The 18,734-nt window shown below is 42.6% G+C and overlaps 1 protein-coding gene across 5 annotated transcripts in view; it reads left to right on the top strand.

Annotated features, from left to right (window-relative positions):
- XPO6 (exportin 6) overlaps positions 1–18,734 on the top strand; it is a 113,969-nt gene that overhangs the window by 61,292 nt on the left and 33,943 nt on the right. For 3 of the 5 annotated variants that reach the window (XM_003807768.6, XM_063597958.1, XM_063597960.1), the window contains 4 exons: positions 4,477–4,586; positions 15,337–15,445; positions 16,728–16,820; positions 18,264–18,333. In XM_003807768.6, the coding sequence (XP_003807816.1) occupies positions 4,477–4,586; positions 15,337–15,445; positions 16,728–16,820; positions 18,264–18,333 (382 nt within the window). The remainder of the gene's footprint in view (positions 1–4,476; positions 4,587–15,336; positions 15,446–16,727; positions 16,821–18,263; positions 18,334–18,734) is intronic. The other 2 variants (XM_008959908.4, XM_063597959.1) reach the window with 1 other exon arrangement.

The raw sequence follows: 18,734 nt of genomic DNA, 5'->3' as shown, positions 1-18,734 counted from the left end.
CATTTCACTCTCTATGTAAAATGGGGTCTTCTGGTGTGTATAGTATAGAAGAAAGTGAAACATCTTTTAAAGTAGGCATGTCTTATGCCTGATTCTTTGGATTGGACCCAAAAGTTTTGTGTTTGAGGTCTGCTTATTTCTATTAGTTCTGTGTCCTTGGAGAAACCTTAAATTTACTTAGATTTCAGTTTCCTCACCTAAGAAGATAGACTGCAGTGGACATCTTCAGGCCTTTCCCCTGGCTTATTTTTTATGATTCTTTCAGTAGACTCCTATGTGTCATCGAATTGAAAATGGTGGTTTTATATATTTATATATTATATTTATATATTGGGAAAGTAATTGGGGAAAAAGTATGCTCATGAAGCAAACCACAAGCTTCTTTCCTCCTCTCTGTACCTGCAATCGTCAGATGAGCTCCTTTCTGCTCTCCTGTCTCCTGTATGAGGACCTTCCTTTCTGGGAGCAGGCTGGCCACCTGTGGGAGTAGGTATGTCTTTGAGGTCCAGACAGAATCAGATTCTGAGCATTAGGTAGAGGGACAGGAACCTGAAAGGTACACTGTCCCAGCTTACTGTGGGTAAACCAGGGCAGACAGCCCTTTGCTGGGGAGGTAGAATGGTGAAAAGGTGGCAAGGTGCACTCTAGGACCAAGGCCTGCTTATAGGGGAGGTCTTTGGAATAAGACTTAAGAATAAGAAATTAAATGATCTCAAGAGACAGCTTTAAGTTCTCATCTGTTCACTAACAAGTATGATCTTACTCTCTCATAGCTTTATTACCTGTAATGTGGGAAAATGTGTCTTTCTCTCGTCTAGAGGGTTATATAAATATATTTAATATTCTTGCCTGTTGTTTCTAAAATTCACAAATTTTAGTACAGTCATGTGTTGCGTCCCTTAATTGACAGGGATGTGTTCTGATGAATGTGTTAGGTGATGTCATCGTTGTGTGTACATCATAGAGTGCACTTACGCAAGCCTAGATGGGAGAGTCCATCACACATGTAGGCTAGGTGGTGTAGGCCACAAACCTGTGCAGTGTGTTACTGTGTAGAGTACTACTCTACTATTCTACTGTGTAGAATACTGTAGGCAGCTGTAACACAAGGGTAGGGATTTGTATCTAAACATAGAAAAGGTAGAATAAAAATACAGGGGTTATCTTATTGGGCCACTGTCACACATGCAGTCTATTGTTGATGGAAATGTTGTTATATGGTACATGACTGTACTGATGAACATAATTTCGAAGGACAGTCATAAGACAGAAGATGGTGCTAGTATCTTCTTTAACCGTTTCTCCTTTTCTGTTTCTTTTCCTGCATTTTTCTGTAAATGCTCTGCCGCCAGCGCCTCCAGGTAGCAGTGCTCAGCAGGTGTCTGCTGCCTCCTGCCTTGCTTTGCTTGCTGAGCCTCCTGGCTGTCTATAAACCTATGTCTCTCTGTCTTAATGCTCCTAAGCTTAGTGCGTCCTCACCACTTCCTTCTTGTTCTTGTGTTTTTCATTTTGCCCCTTCTTCCTGAAACTGTGCCTGAGATGGTATACCCTGGGGGGAAGGGCTGTGGACCACAGAGCCTCAAGATCCACCTTCCTTTTGTTTTTTTTTTTAATTTTCTTTTTTTTTGGAGACAGAGTTTCACTCTTGTCGCCCACGCTGGAGTGCGATGGTGCGATCTTGACTTACTGCAACCTCTGCCTCCCGGGTTCAAGCAATTCTGCCTCTCAGCCTCCTGAGTAGCTGGGATTACAGGCAAGCACCACCCCACCCGGCTAATTTTTTGTATTTTTAGTAGAGATAGGGTTTCACCGTGTTGACCAGGCTGGTCTCGAATTCCTGACCTCAGGTGATCCACTCGACTCAGCCTCCCAAAGTGCTGGGATTACAGGTGTGAACCACCGTGCCTGGCCAAGATCCACTTTCTAGTTCTGATTTTGTTCCTTAATTGTCTTGTTACCTTGGGCAAGATATGACTGGACTTGACTTTTGAGCCTTGGTTTCTTTATCTGTAAAAGGGGAAGATGCAAAATATTTGTTCACTTTCCAAGACTCTTATGAAGATCACATAGACCAATGCAAATGAAAACTAAACACTGTAAACCACTTGGAAGATAGAATGGTATCATTAGTTTCTTAAAGAAACCTGGATTTGTAGCCCTGGAATCTGAAAAGTAAATTGGGGTCTAGGTCCATTTTAAAAATGGGTCTATGAAGGTTTTGAAAAGTTAGGCGACTTCAAAAATGGAGCCAGCCCATCATCTTGATGACCGGAATGAACCATGTCCACAGCAACTATCAGAGGCCAGGTCATGGGCGGCCTGTGGGCAGTGCACAAGCCCTCGCAGTGGGGCCTGCAGGAATGGATGTGAAAGGTGGTGCTTCAGGTTATACAGGGTGTGTCTGCTCACCTTTCCCCCAGCCTTGAGCATATAGCAAGTCCTCAATTCACATGCATGAAGTTTATATGTATAATTATAAAGTACTTTGACGGAGCCATAATACTTGGATTTATGTGGTAACCTTTCCCAAAGGCACTTCCATATGCATCTGATGAGCTGTGCTCTTTTGAGGGAGCTAGTGGATAGTTTTGAACCAAGGAGGGATAACCTTGGTGATTGACTTGAGGGAAGCTCAGCAAGTTGAACCCAGGACAAGAGTGTGTCTCTTGGATGGGCAAGTCTAATGGCCTGTCCAAGGACTACTCATATCATTTCTTTCTCCTTTTTTTTTTGAGACAGGGTCTTGCTCTGTTGTCCAGGCTGGAGTGCAGTGGCACGATCTCAGCTCACTGCAACCTCCGCCTCCTGGGTTCAAGCGATTTTCCTGTTAAGCCTCCCGGGTAGCTGGGATCACAGGCGTGCATCGCCATGCCCGGCTAATTTTTGTATTTTTAGTAGAGAAAGAGTTTACACCATGTTGGCCAGGGTGGTCTCAAACTCCTGACCTCAAGAGATCCACCCGCCTGGGCCTCCCAAAGTGTTGGGATTACAGATGTGAGCCACTCCGTCTGGCTGCCGTATCATTTCCATGTGGCTTGTTCATTGTTTTTCCTGGTTATTCTGGTTCACTTCATGTCGTGGATATTGTCAGTATTGCCAAGTATGGGGTAGAGACAGGACTTGGTCATTTTGTTTTCTGAGGTTGGTCCTGTCTAGTTCCAGAGCTACCCTTTGGGTCGTGAAGTTGGAATTTGCCTGGCTTTTTAAGTTACACTCTTTTCTTTTTTCTTTTCTTTCTTTTTCTTCCTTTCCTTTCCTATTTTAATTTTTTTTCTAAAATATACACACCGAGTCTCACTATGTTGCCCAGGCTGGTCTCGAACTCCTGGTCTCAAGCAGTCCACCTGCCTTGGCCTCTCATCATGCTGGAATTACAGGCATGAGCCACCACGCCCAGCCAAGTTACACTTATTCTGTCTCAGACTTCAGCTTAGGTACAGAACTCCCACTGGATACCACCACCCATTGTTAGTTATTTCTTGGGCACCTCCATGTATGCCCTTGTAAACGTCTAGATTTCCATGTGGATCAGCAGTGGAAAGAAACTGATCCAAGAAGGTCAGGTTATTATTTATTTTCATATTTGATCTTGTCACCAAATATGTGGTCCAGTGAGACAGCCACCAGCAAAACCAAAGGAGTCATTCAGGTAGTGAGCATTTGAGTGGAGATATCAGGGTTTGGAGCCACAAGTTGAACCTGAATGCATAGGGGAAGGAGTAGCTGTTGGAGATTGTGTTGCCTGGACTTTGCATGAAATAGAGTCTCAGAGCCCTTGAGAAAGTTAACTAGTGCAGTGGTCTTCATTGTACTACTAGGATCCTACAAAGACTTCTCACTTTGTTCCTCCACATCAGCACCTGGTTGGAGGTTGCTATTAGCACGTTTGACACCCTTGCTTTTGCAAATGGGATAATGCCCTGAGGGTCAGACTTAATGAGCTCATTTTCAGTCTGTTCTATAGGAAGACTGCAAGTGTTACTTTCCTTACATTCAAATGTGTGAACCTGTCACCTTTGGAGCCACTGAAACTGATTTTTGCTTTCGTAATGGTTTGTAATGGAAAGAGCATTGGCTGGGGGTAAAGGGACTTGTTTTTACCTCTGGCCTTGAACAACTTATATCTCTGAATCTCGATTTCTCTCTGGAAAATAGATTTAAACTAGATGATCTGTAAGAGCCCTCTCTACCATTCTCAGATTTTAAGATAGGTTTTTGCTTGACTTATTTTATAACTCAGTTTATGCTGCACAGTATCTCCCTCATGATGTGTTCCATGGTACCCTTGTCTTGTAAGGTTCAGGAGGGCCCAACGGTATAGACCGACTAAAAGCCACCAGTTTTGGTTACCAGGAAACTGGGGAATCTAGGCTTATGATGTCATCATTCTGCTGGAATTAAACACTGGCATGTGTGTGTTTCTAAGGAATAGTAGCATTAAATAATTTCATTGTCTGGATTTTTTTTGTACCATAGCCTACTCATGAAGGTTACTTCTCTTGTTTGGATATCTGGACGCTGTTTTTGGACTATCTGACAAGTAAAATTAAAAGTCGTCTTGGAGACAAGGAAGCAGTTCTCAACAGGTAAACTCCTCAAACACTGAAAACTAGATATGGTCATTTTGCCAGTTATTCTAGTGGCCTAAGGGAAGCCATGCATCTGGACCTTTTCAGTGAAGCTGAGTCATGTAAGCTGTTTAGGCAATAATGCCATTGAGCATTTCCTTTTTTTTCTCCTTTAAGTATTTTGTTAAGACTTTAAAAAATTTTTAAAGTAATATGTATTACTAATTTTTTGTATTTTAGTGCATTTGTGTTAATGTTCTTAATTTTTTAATAGCCCTTATTTTAGAGATACAAACTGAAGTATTTATTGGATAAAATGATATGACATCTGGGATTTGCTTAAATAACCCAGTGGGGGTAGAAGGGAAGTGGGTTCGTGTAGAGAAGAAACAGGCTGCCCATGTGTTGGTGATTGATGTTGGAGTTAGTTCCTAGGAACTTGGGGTTCATTATGTTCTTACCCCATTTGTATGTGTTCGAAAATTTCCTAAATTAATAAATACCTGTTAAGAAAAAGGTGTTCAGTTTTAAATCTAGGAAAAGATATAGGAAAATGTAAGGAAGATAAACATAATCCCACACCCCAGAGATAATTGCTTTTGCACTTTTTGTTGTATTTTTAAAAAATAGAGAATGCGGAATGGTTTGTTCCCCCCCCCCCATATGTTTCTCAAACCCATTTTTCTTGCTTGCAGGAAGAGAGTATATTTCCTGTACAATATGTTCTTTGTGCCACAGGGTGGGGAGAAGAGGAGGGGAAGGTGGAGATTCAGCATGCCAGGAAAATAATGGCAGCATCCATATATGGGGAAAGTAAATGTGGCAGCTTTTCTTAGCAGAAACATACCCATCATAGTCTCAGTAGGTGACTGCATCCCAGTCACACAGTGAGCAGGCAGTCATGAAGGAGGCAAAGAAGCTATATTTTACATTTTAGGATCAGAGTAGTTTCCTAATAAACTAAAACTGATTTGTATAATTTGTATATTTATGCTATGAGATTACAAACTAGGTGATCTAGCCCTAGGTACTTTATCATACTTAACAGAGTGCCTGCAGATTTTACTCAGTTTGGTTATAGCTCCTACTTCTTTGCACAGTATTTATAAGAGCAATTTCAGATTAGGTGGTCATTGTGTTGTAAAACCAGTGCATGAGGGGGTTCTGTCGAGTGGAAGCCATGACGGGGAATCGCACAGACCTATGTTTGGATCCTGGTTTTGTAGTTCCTACCTAGGGGTACTTGGGTAAGGTACTTAGCCTGTGGAAGCTTCTGTTTCCTCATTTGTAAAATGAGGATGAAAATAATAGTTGTTGAGACATTAATTGAAATAACGAACTAACATATTTAGAATGCTTGGCACACTGCAGGTGTTCAGCTGGTGGTGGTGGTAGTGAATACTCTTTCCCCATAAATGTACCAAATGGAGGAAGGTGGAGAGGAGAGACTCCACTGCAGAGAAAAGGTTGGGCTGTAACTCCAAAGGCTTTTCCATTGCTGAGGTTTTATGAGTTTAAAAAATTCTAAACAGGACCTAGATGTGGTAGTATGTACCTGTAGTCTCAGCTACATGGGAGGCTGAGGCAGAAGAATCGCTGGAGCTCAGGAGTTCAGAACTGTTGTGTGCAGTGATCACGCTGTGGCTGGCCACTGCTCTCCAGGCTGGGAACATAATGAGACTCCTTGTGTCTCTTGGTACCAGTCACTGGTACCATTTGCTGAACTCTGTCTCTATTGAAAATTAAAATAAATAAATATGCAAATATTCTGTTGAGAATTTTATTTTCCAAGTTTAAACATTTGTTCTTTTGTTCCCAAAGAGGGTTTTTGTAATTGTGGAATAAGTTCCAGGTTGCTACGGTGTCAGGTCACGTGTGTGATTATAGGTAGTACGTTCATATATCAGAAATCGTATTACACACAGGAGATCCTGTTTTTGGTGAAGTTGCCAACTTTAAGTAATTATGTTTTTGAAATGAGATTCTTGAAGGAAAAGTTACTTGTGCCAAAATAATCTTTCTTGCATGCTAAATAGGCATATCTTTTTGGTTCTGGGACTATGCCTCATTTTTCTATATTTAGTGGTAGATATTCCTTCATATCTCTCAAGCTTGTTGTGAGAATAAACTGAGGAAATGATTAATATGAAAATGCTTTTTAAAAAACAGTACAAGGCCGAGTGCGGTGGCTCATGCCTGTAATCCCAGCGCTTTAGGAGGCCAAGGCAGGTGGACCACGAGGTCAGGAGTTCAAGACCAGCCTGGCCGAGAAGGTGAAACCCTGTCTCTACTAAAAATACAAAAATTAGCTGGGCGTGGTGGCAGGCATCTGTAATCCCAGCTACTTGGGAGGCTGAGGCAGGAGAATCTCCTGAACCCGGGTGGCAGAGGTTGGAGTGAGCCAAGATCATACCACTGGACTCCAGCCTAGGCGACAGAATGAGACTGTTTAAAAAAACAAAGTACAAATGAGAGATGTGAAGAATATGGTCCTGTTGAGAAAATATATACTAGCAGATTATTAGTATTAAACACACACTTTTGCAGATCATTATACTAATAGAGCAGTGGTATAGAGAATTTAAATTGTTTCTTTGCTTTAGGCTAGCTGTTTTACTTTTGGTCAAGTTATATGCTGATCACATTTCCTCTTGCAAAATGTACGTACTTAACACTTCTCTTGCAGGATGGTTAGGATTCAAGGAAATCATGTATGTAAAATACCTGGCACAGCATCTAGATGTATTAGGCACTCAGTAAATGGTCACAGTGATGACAACAGCAATGATGAATAATAGAAGATGTTACTGCCTTTAGACTGTGGTTGTGACTGTAGCGTTAGGTGGCATGGCCCCTGGACAGTCTAAAGGCCTTTAGCCCACCTGCAGATGTTTACCTGCCTGCCCAGGCATCTGTTTTCTGATGTCACAGTTGTCAGTTGTTCTGGCTGACCACTTGAAACAGTGGGAATTTTTCTCATTGATCATGTGATTATCATCCTAAATGAGGCTTTTTAATTTTTCATGATTTATTCTTTTTTAAACATAACACTTTCATATAATGCCTTTATGCCTTTGAAAAATAAAACAACAGGCCAAGTGCCATTGCTCATTCCTGTAATCCCAGCACTTTGGGAGACTGAGGCAGGAGGATCACTTGAGGGCAGGAGTTTGAGACCAGCCCGGCCTATATAATGAGACCCTGTCTCTACAAAAACTTAAAAAACAAATTAGCCAGACATGGTAGTGTGCACGTGTAGTTCCAGCTCCTTGTAGGGACCAAGGTGGGAGGATCACTTGAGCCCAGGAGTTTGAGACCAGCCTGGGCAACATAGCAAGACTCTGTCTGTACAAAAAATACAAAAATTATCCAGGCATGGTGGTGCATGCCTGTAGTCCCGGCTACTCAGGAGGCTGAAGCAGGAGGACTGCTTGAGCCCAGGAGTTGGAGGCCACAGTGAGCTATGATCATGCCATTGCACTCCAGCCTGGGCGACAGAGCAAGACTTTGTCTCTAAAATAAAATAAAACAACAACAAAAACCCCTCCAAGCTCCTCTGGTTAGTGCTGTTAAATAGTAACCACCGTCTGGGGAACTGCATGTCCTGTCAGATACCCCTTAGTGGTCTAAGACAGTAGACTACAAAGAACATGTGTTAGTCCAGTGGGCTGCACAAAGAAAATATTTCAACTTCAGCTTATAATTTTTTCTGTAACCCTTACATTCACCACTCCAGACTATGAGAGACTCTTAATATATCAGAGATATGCTGTTTTGCAGGAGCAGCTGCTGAAGAACACTGGCTTCTGGTGATGACCACATTTATGTTAACTAAGAGCATGCACATGTGATCAAATGTTTGTCAACTGATAAAATATACCAGAGAGAAGTTGGGATGTTCTGGAATCATATTTCAGAAGCAACTAATCTTGCAGGAAGTAAAAAATGTTTTCTTGCTGTCTTAAATGGGAAATGTAGGTGTGGTTAAGTCACAAAGGCAGCACTCATTTCCTGTCCCTTGTGGTTTAAAGGTTTTGCATCATTCATCACAACAAAGTGGTAAGCATTGTAGGCTACAAATTTAGAAGCACAAATATACATAGATTTATTTTTGGTCCTAGGAGCTTGGAAATTGGAGCTCTGCATGCTCCCTTGCCTGGTCAGGAGCGCAGTGGCGCGATCTCGGCTCGCTGCAAGCTCCGCCTCCTGGGTTTACACCATTCTCCTGCCTCAGCCTTCTGAGTAGCTGGGACTACAGGTGCCCGCCACCACGCCTGGCTAATTTTTTGTATTTTTAGTAGAGACGGGGTTTCACCGTGTTAGCCAGGGTGGTCTCGATCTCCTGACCTCGTGATCCACCCGCCTCGGCCTCCCAAAGTGCTGGGATTACAGGTGTGAGAGGAATTTCTTGATGAGAGACCGTGGGGACTTGAGAGAGCCTGAGCCCCGGTGTTAATGGGGTAAATGTTCTGTAGCCATTCCTGCAGAGTGGAATGGCCGATGGGGTAGATCATCCTGATCTGTATTTTGAGGTGGTGGCATGGAAAGGCCCGGATTTTCCTTTCCCTTTCCTTGTTTGTGCTTTTGGATGTTTGTGCCTTCCTCACAGATTGTTGAGAAAGTGGGATGAACTAATGAGTGTAAAGTGCCTTGGCTGACAGTAGGTGCTCAGTAAATAAGCATTGGTTCACCTCTCCTTTCTCTCTCACTTCCGGCTCTTTGTGCTTGTCAATGTGAAGGGAGTCACCTGTGTAGAAACTTATTTTTACAGGAAGATGAAGAAACCTGAGTGTGTGAAACAACCTAAAGTCATTGTGTCATGTTCTGTGAGCCTGTTTGTGACTAGACTTCTGGCAAGTGCTGGCCACAAACCAACGTAGGGATTCTGGTGACATTAGATAGGACTGTAAACAAATGTGAGTGAGCGTGAGAAAAACTGCTCCTTGCTTTTTGGAGTGGGTGAACCTGCTTAATAAAGAGGAAGTGCCACTGTTACACATGACATTGTGGTGCAATAAAGGTGTGAACTAGGTTTAGATCAGAGCTCTAGCAGCTTTCTAGTTCTTGCTCTTGACTGCCCCACAGGGCAAGTGAATAGAGTCTTAGTTGCTTTATTGAGTTGAAAAAGCTATCCAGGGATATGCTTCAATCCTGTGTATTTACCTGACTTGGAATTTTGTCTATCACCTGTGTGTTTTTCATTCATTTCTTTGTTCATTTGTTCTTTATTCATATATATTTTATTGAGCACCTGCTATGTAGTTGCCTTAACATGTATAATTTTATTTAACTCTCAGAACTTGAGGCTTATAGGCTTATCTCTGTGGTGTATATAAGCATTTAATGCTGTAAATTTCCTTCTAAGCCCTGCTTTAGCTTTATCCCTCAAAAAAAATTTTTTTTTTTTTTTTTTGAGACGGGGTCTCACTCTGTCACCAGGCTGGAGTGCAGTGGCGCGATCTTGGCTCACTGCAACCTCTGCTTCCCGGGTTCAAGCAATTCTCCTGCCCCAGCCTCCCGAGTAGCTGGGATTACAGGCACAAACCACCACGCCCAGCTAATTTTTGTCTTTTCAGTAGAGACAGGGTTTCACCATGTTGGTCAGGTTGGTCTCAATCTCGTGACCTTGTGATCCGCCCGCCTTGGCCTCCCAAAGTGCTGGGATTACAGGCGTGAGCCACCACGCCCGGCTATCCTTCAAATTTTAATGTTACATTTTAATTTTCATTTGATTTAAAATATTTTCTAATTTCTTTGGAGATTTGCTGTTTCCGAATATTTGGGGATTTTCCATATACCTTTTTGTTATTGTTTTCTAGTTTAATTTGTACATGTCTTTTTTTTTTTTTTTTTTTTTTTTGAGATGGGGTCTTGCTCTGTCACCCAGGCTGGAGTGCAATGGCGTGATCTCGGCTCACTGCAACCTCCACCTCCCAGGTTCAAGCGATTCTCCTGCCTCAGCCTCCCAAGTAGCTGGGATTACAGGTGCCCGCCACCACGCCTGGCTAATTTTTGTATTTTTAGTAGAGACAGGGTTTTGCCACGTTGGCCAGGCTGGTCTGGAACTCCTGACCTCAGGTGATCCGCCTGCCTTGGCCTCCCAAAGTGCTGGTATTACAGGCGTGAGCCACTGCGTCCAGCCTGTACATGTTGTCTTTATCCTACTTATTCTATCAGTTACTGAGAGAGGGGTGAATTCTCCAAAAATAATTTTGGATTTGTCTGTCTCCTTTTAGTTTGATCAGTTTTTGCTTCATTTATTTTGAGACTCTGTTAGTTGCATACACATTTAGTTTTCTTTTCCAGTGTATCTATTGAGTGTTGGACCACATTTCTTTATGTGGGTTTTTTTGGTGGTTGCTCTGGGTATTACAGTATATATACTTAACTTTTCAGAGTCACATTTTACCACAAGGGTGGTATGGAAACCTTACCACCATATAGATTAGAGTCCTTTAGCCTCTCTTCTTTATATTGAGGTTTTACATATACATACTTGGAAAACCCCACCAGACAGTGTTCTAATTTATACACGTACCCATCATTCATATTTTATAGCTCTTAAGAAGAAAGAAGTAGTCTATTAGATTTACCCAGACATTGCCATTTCTCTTGCTTTTCCTTCCTTCTTGAAGTTCCAGGTTTCTTTTTCATATTGTTTACCTTCTCTATTAGTTAGATTGGGCTACCATAACAAAATACCACAGGCTGGCCTTAAACAACAGAAATTTATTTTCTCTTAGTTTTGGAGTCTAGAAGTTCCACTTCAAGATGCTGGCAGATTCTGTTTCTGTGAGCTCTCTTGGTAGCTTGCAGATGGCGCCTTCTCTCTGAATGCTCACGTGGCCTTTCTTGTGTGCATGTGAGGAAAGGGAGGGAGAGAACCCTTGTGTCTCTTCATCTTCTCATAAGGGCAACAGTCCTATTGGATTAAGGCCCTACTCTTTGACCTCACATAACTTTATTACCTTTTTATAGGCCCTGTCTTCAAATACAGACACATTGAGGGTTAGGCTTCAATATATGAATGAGTACTTTTTGGGGAAGAGTCGCACAATTCAGACCATAGAGGAACCTCATGGAGCATTGTTATTACAGCTGTTTTAGAGTCATCGATAATTCCAACACCTTTGTCATCTTGAGGTTGGCATCTGTCGATTGTCTTCTCCTTGAGAAGTTGTGTCTCTTTGAGTAGCAAGTAATTTTTTGAATCCTCTTACCTATTTGTTCTACCATTAGGCATGGCTTCCCTCTCCATCAGCATCTTATGGTCAGAGATGGATGCTGGATGATGCTACAGACATCATACCCATGATTCAGGCAGTAGGAACGAGAAGTGGGATAGGTTGGGCAAAAGAAGCTTTCTTAGAAGTCCCACCCAGTAGCTGCTTTTAGGCTCTCGTTGACCGCCCCCATCTTCAGGGGAGATGTTGTCCTTGAGTTGGCCTCAATACCCAGTGCTCTCTTGCTGAGGAAGGAGAATGGGTATTGGGCAGGCAACCAGAGTGTCTGCCACAGCCATATACTTTCTCCACCTCCCACATGACACTTTGGGAGATCAGTGATCTATGTGCATGTTTGCCTGGTTCCTACTTGGACTTAATTTTCTAAGCGATACGGGTTTTTTTTGCAGTCAGAGTTGCCAATTGCCAGTTAAGATTTTAGGTCTAATTTAGGGTTACATTTGCATAGAAAGTCTCTAAATTTCCTTTTAGCACAGCAAGACAATTTATAGATGACAAAATTCATCTGTCCTCTGGTCTGAAGTAGATTTTCTTTCCTAGGAGAATTGTGGAAATATTTTGATCTGTCACAGCAATTTATAGTGTGAAACTTCTGTAACTTTAGAAATTTATGTCTTGAACAAAGGCAAAAACATAAACTCTAGGCCTAAATGTTTGATCTTACCTTTCTATGGAGTTTACTACGTGGGATTTTGACTTTATTGGGTGAATTTTCCCACAAATGTTGCAGATTTTATTAGTGCCTTTTTCCCTGCCGGCATTCTTTCCTGGGCCCTGTTCAGTTGCTAGTCTACTTTAGGGCTGGCGTGTGTTAGGTTGTTAAGTCGTTTGCATACAGTTGGGGAGTCATTGCTGGATATGGGCAAGTAGGGAGTGTCTCTGTCTCTAGTTAAGAAACGAGCTGTCGGGAGCTAAATAGTAGGTGCTTGTGGACATAGGATGGCAACAACAGACACTGGAGACTGATAGAGAGGGGAGTGGGGAGGAGGGCAGGGGCTGAAAAGCTATTGGATACTATGCTCAGTGCCTGGGTGAGGAGATCAGTTGTACCTCAAACCTCAGCATCACGCAGTATACTCCGGTAACCAGTCTGTACATGTATCCCCTGAATCTAACATAAAAGTTGAAATTATGTTAAAAAATAAGTAAATAAATACAAATGTCAATTTTGGCATAGGTTAAATTCTTAAGTTAAAAAAAAAAAAAGATACTCTGGTCACCAAAATCTGAAATGGGACAATCCAGGAGGATTTGTAAGTGGTCTGTAGACTGAGTCTCATCACATGGGCTGTACCTTGTGGACTAAATGGACTGTATTTGGTCTTGGTATTGGATATCTTTTAACTTTGGTTATCATGTTGTCCCAGTACTCAACTGTATTAGATTGGGTGGTGTATTAGAGTCCTGTCAGGAAATCAGAAACCATACTTAATTATTTGAACAGAAAATTCATTGTAGGAAATTGATTAAATAGGTTTCAGAGGAAACACTGAGATAACACAGTTGATAAGTACAGGAAGTGGCTTCACCCCTAAGGCTAGAAGTACAAAGGCAAGAAGCTGGGCTGTCAAAATCTGGAAGATCACTGCTTGGTCCCTGAGCAACTAGGGTTCAGATCTCTGAAGAGAGAGCCCCATCCAGCTGCCGCAGGAGTTCAGAGGAGGGATCTTTTCGAACTGGGACCATTCCTTTGAGGAGAGGGTGTTGCCTCTACCTCTGAGGGTGCACGATACTAGTTCTGGGAATGTGGAATGAAGCTGGAAACCGGAACCAGTTGCTTCTGCCAGGTGTCTGTTGCTGGGACAGCACTGCCAGGACAGCAAGCCCACAGGAAGGATGCAGTCCTTTTGTCCCTTCTGCCTTCCAGTCTCCCTCCAGTGTCCCTGCTGGCAGAACCTAACAGACCGAAACAAAGTGTCCTTTGAGTCTCAGCCCCAGCATCACAGCTTTGGAGAGCAGATTGGTGTGGAGAGCTTACTAACCAGCACTGGTGGTTTGCTCTATGAATGGGAGCAGTCCCTCAACTTATCTTAGAAGCGTTTCAGGATAGGCGAGTATATAGGCAACATGATTTGTTCTTGAAAATGAGCAGTTTGTTGGTCCTTGTGGTAGCAATTGTTGCTTATAACTTGGTATCTTCTGAGTTGGGTTCTTATTACATGTGGGAAATATCCAAACCTACCGCTCTGAGTATTTCTTTGAGAAATTATTCTTAGACACAAATCAAAGGGTCAGGGTTTCCCCAGGCTCTTTTTAGTTTCTAAGTCTTCTTAAAATGGACTAAAGATTAGGTTTTGGGAGTTGGGTGGAGCAGGCTTAAAACCCATTGGTCCTGGGCGCGGGATCACGCCTGTAATCCTGACACTTTGGGAGGTCGAGGCAGGTGGATCATCTGAGGTCGGGATTTCAAGACCAACCTGGCCAACATGGCGAAACCCCGTCTCTACTAAAAATACAAAAATTAGCCAGGCCTAGTGGGTCATGCCTGTAATCCCAGCCACTCGGGAGGCTGAGGCATGAGAATCACTGAACCTGGGGAGGCGGAGGTTGGAGTGAGCCAAGATTGCGCCGTTGCACTTCAGCCTGGGTGACAGAGTGAGACTCTGTCTCCAAAAACAAAAACAAAACAAAACAAAACAAAACACTTCATTGGTGATTTATGTGTAGCGAGAACATGATTTTGAGTTAGGGGGCCCTAGGTTCGAAATAGCTTTGTGGTCTTGGGCAGTTTATTTAACTTCTGTTAATTGTTGTTTCCTCATCAGAAAAATATTGATACCATTTACTTCTCACAGCTGTTAAAAGCATGAAATCATTGAATTAGGTAATATTTATATGCAGTGCCTATCATCCCCAGAGCAGCTGCTAAGATCATAACTTGAAAATACTTAGTAAAAGAAAGGACAAGGGATTTAAAATGCAGCACTAGAAAATACCTGTTTGACACAAAAGAAGGCAGGAATGGAGGAATTGAGGAACATAAGTCATAGAAAATAAATAGCAAAATGGCAAAAATGAGGCCTTCCTTATCAGTAATTACATTACATTTAGTGGATTAGATTCTCCTGTTAAAAAAGGCAGAGAATAGATTTTTTAAAGCCACGACCCAATGACGTGTTGTCTACAAGAGACTCACTTTGGATTCAGATACAAATAGATTGCAAGTAAAAAGATGGAAAGAGATATTCTGTGCAAAAAGTAGCCAAAAGAAAGCTCGGGTCACTATACTAATAGGAGACAAAATATATTTTAAGACAGAAATTATTGCCAGAGACAAAAAAGGCTGTTATATAAACAGTCTGTCAGGAAGATACATGGTGCCTGGTACGTCATTAAATAAATACCTCTGCTTCTCTTCCATGGGCGCACACACGTACCAACCCATAAACTCAGCCTCAGGAATTTCGATGCTCCTTTTCCATGGTGATCAACATAGACACCATTTCTTTTATAGTGCAGGAGGCATTTTCCAAATTCTAAGCTGAAAGCCTCCTTTCAATGTTGAATTTCTCCCTGCCACGTAGGTACGAAGATGCCCTGGTGCTCCTGCTCACAGAGGTGTTGAATCGAATCCAGTTCAGATACAACCAAGCCCAGCTGGAGGAGCTGGATGATGAGACTCTGGATGACGATGTAAGCGGCATGCCCTGATTGACTTTTTGTCGCTGTCACGTTGTGACATCAATCAGAATGGGGACTTGGAACCCAGAGCCCTCTGCTCCGAAGACTGTTCTGAAACCAGAGTAGTCTTCTGGTTTGAGTCGTACATTTGAAATTTTTAATCTCCTGCTGGTCCCTTTTGGCTTATTAACCGTAAAAAATGTTTTACAGGCTTTTTTATCTATGTGGACTAGAGATGTAAGTAGAGAAACCATATGCACAATGAAAAACGGTTTAGTGAGAACTCTGTATCCTCTCTGTCTCCCCTGCCTTGCACCCTCACCTCTGCTCCCCAACCTGGGCAGCAGTAACAGCTAGCTGGATGCTTGTGGAGACCGTTAGCAAGATACTGAACCGATAAGGCTAGAATGAAAGGAAGTCTGTTTGGAGTACATTATGCAAACTTCTGCTTCTTAAAATCAGCCTTGAATTTATTGATGCTGATGTGCCCAACATTAATAAGGAAAATGTCTTTAAGGAAACAATTCCAGTGTTTTTTTTTAAACCATTAGGCACTTTAAAATTTTTCAAATAACTGCTGCTCTTCTCAAAGTAAGAGTGACTGCGGCATGGTCAAGAGCTTATGGGTGGTCATATTTGGGTTACAGAGAGCCCTTTGCTTAGAGCCAGATGGCCTGGGTTTGAAGCTCTGCAACCTTGGGCATGGAGGAGATTGGAGGGCTGGGTGTGGCATTTCTGTGAGCCTTAATGTCCTCATCTCCCAAAAGGGGAGTGACGTGTCTTGCTTCTTAAATGTCACCATGGATAAGAATCACTGGAACAGCTTGTTAAAGCAGATTCTGATTCTGGAGGCTTGGGGTGAGGACCATAGAATTTGCATCTCTGACAGCCCACCAGGGGATGCGTTTGCTGGCTGGCTGTGGACCCCATTCTGAGTGGCACTGAGTCAGTCAGTTATGTGGATAGGGATACAGTAGTGGACCGTGTCAGAAGGTGATGCGTGATCATTTCCAACAGGTGATTTCACAAGTGGCTCTCCGTCTCTGTATCCTATAACCCAAAGGGGGGAAAATAGCTTATTCTATGTGGATCATTTACTTTCTGAGGAAGTAGTTTTTTGTGAAATTAATTCATTGTTTTAAAAAAATTCTAGCTTGGCCTTTTTATAGTACCAGATAACCTGGTTCCATCATTTTCCATTTCTTCAAAATTTTATGTCTGAGAGTGGACTTGAGGTTGGCAAGGAAGATGAGAGGATTCCGGGAGAGCTGATTCTCCTGTGCTTCCCCCACAGCAGCAGACGGAGTGGCAGCGGTACTTACGGCAGAGCTTGGAGGTGGTGGCCAAAGTGATGGAGCTCCTGCCCACGCACGCCTTCTCCACACTGGTAATGTGCTGTCCGGGGGAGTGGAGAGTGTAGCGATTTCTCTGTACACAGAGCATGGCTGGTTGACTCCCCTGGATCTCTCTCTCTCTCCCCTCTTTCCCCTCTATGTAATTTTTAAAAACAGAATAATTACCATAAGTGATGCTCAAACTGAACAAATATTAACATTTCCACAAAATATTAAACCAACTTTTGGAACCTTGTTTAGTCTTGGATATAATAGCAATTTGACTAAAGCCTTAATACCTTTATCAGTAGCTTGCAAGTGGCCAGGCCGAGTGGGAGCTGTTACTTATAGAAGTTACATTGCTGAAAAGCTGGCCTTTGTAAAGCTCACTCTTGGCAAATTGCTAGCTTTCTCTGCGTGTGTCTATACGTGCTGGAATCTTTAGTTGTAAGGATTGATTCCCTTCCCTGTGTGGTGCGTGTTATTCAAAGAGATTTCATTAAATTCATCACTTCTTCAAGGCAAGGCAGTTATTAGGGTAATTCTTTTTTTTTTTTTTCGAGACGGAGTCTCACGCTGTCTCCCAGGCCGGAGTGTGCAGTGGCATGATCTTGGCTCACTGCAACCTCCACCTACTGGGTTCAAGCAATTCTCCTGCCTCAGCCTCCCGAATAGGTGGGACTACAGGAGCTCACCACCACACCCAGCTAACTTTTTGTATTTTTAGTGGAGACGGGGTTTCACCGTGTTAGCCAGGATGGTCTCGATCTCCTGACCTCGTCGTCTGCCCGCCTCTGCCTCCCAGAGTGCTGGGATTTACAGGCGTGAGCCACCGCCCCTGGCCATAGGGTCATCTTTTGCATTGAATGACCCAGCTATACTTGTGTTCTCTTCTGGAAAGCTTCGTACTTTGCCATCTGCCTTTCTTAGGGGCCAGTCACGTTTTAATCTTACTGGTGAGTGTAGCAGCTTGAGAAAGAAAGATGCAGCTCCGGTTATGACGTTCTGACCGCTACTTGAGCCAGGAAACTGACTTCCAAATAATTTGGCCCATCTTATCACTTTACCATGTGCTTAATAAGGCATAGCTGACATTTCTCTCAAGGTAGAGGTTCCCTTGGATTTGAAGGGAGATATGGTCCCTTCTCAGAGTTCTAGAAGGTGTAGGTCATTTCAGGGTTTGATCTCCTCTATTAGGAACGTAAGAGTCATACCACAGTGTCCTTTGCTTTTTTTTTTTTTTTAAAAAAAAGGGTTGAACTAATACGTTTTCTTTCTTATTCTGTGTATTAATTGGCGGTTTCAATTATAGAAACTAGTTGGGGGGCACTGAAAGGGGGGTCATAGCTTTTTAGCTGCATTTAAAGGTTCCTAGAGAAAAGGTTTTGATCCTGTTCCTCGCACCATAGTTACGTGTTATGTTGTAATGTTAAAATGCTATTAAAACTTGCATTTATGGCTTAAAATTTTTGTTGTTGTTGTTTCTTTGTTTTCAGTTCCCTGTTCTTCAGGACAATTTAGAAGTTTATTTGGGATTACAACAGTTTATAGTCACTTCAGGGTCAGGTAAACTGGTTTTTATTTTCTAATTTAACCAAACATTCAAAAAACCATCGGACTGATATTTCATTACTGCTGCCGTTGCTGTCGGAACATGATTTCTTCACTGCAGCCTCCCCACTGGCATCTCTCCCCACTTCGAAACAGGGAACGTTTTTAAAGGCTTATGATAAAAAGGTGTGGGGGAGGTAAAAGATGAGGTCATGACAGTGTATTCCAAGGAGGTGTTTGGAAAAGAAACTGATTTGGAGTAAAGAGACAGGACTTACTAAAAAGCCTCTAATTAGTTTCCTTATGTCCTTTCAACCAGCAGGTGTACTAGGGAGAACATGGCCTTGTGCTTTCTTGCTTCCTGCTCACTTTAGAATTGGAAGGCCATAGTGCAGCTCATGGCCTGTGGTCCCCCC

The sequence above is a fragment of the Pan paniscus genome, chromosome 18 (genome assembly GCF_029289425.2).
Source record: "Pan paniscus chromosome 18, NHGRI_mPanPan1-v2.0_pri, whole genome shotgun sequence".
NCBI classification, from domain to species: Eukaryota; Metazoa; Chordata; class Mammalia; order Primates; family Hominidae; genus Pan; species Pan paniscus.
The sequence above is the reverse complement of the archived record's forward strand: the minus strand, read 5'-3'. Positions and strand labels throughout refer to the sequence as shown.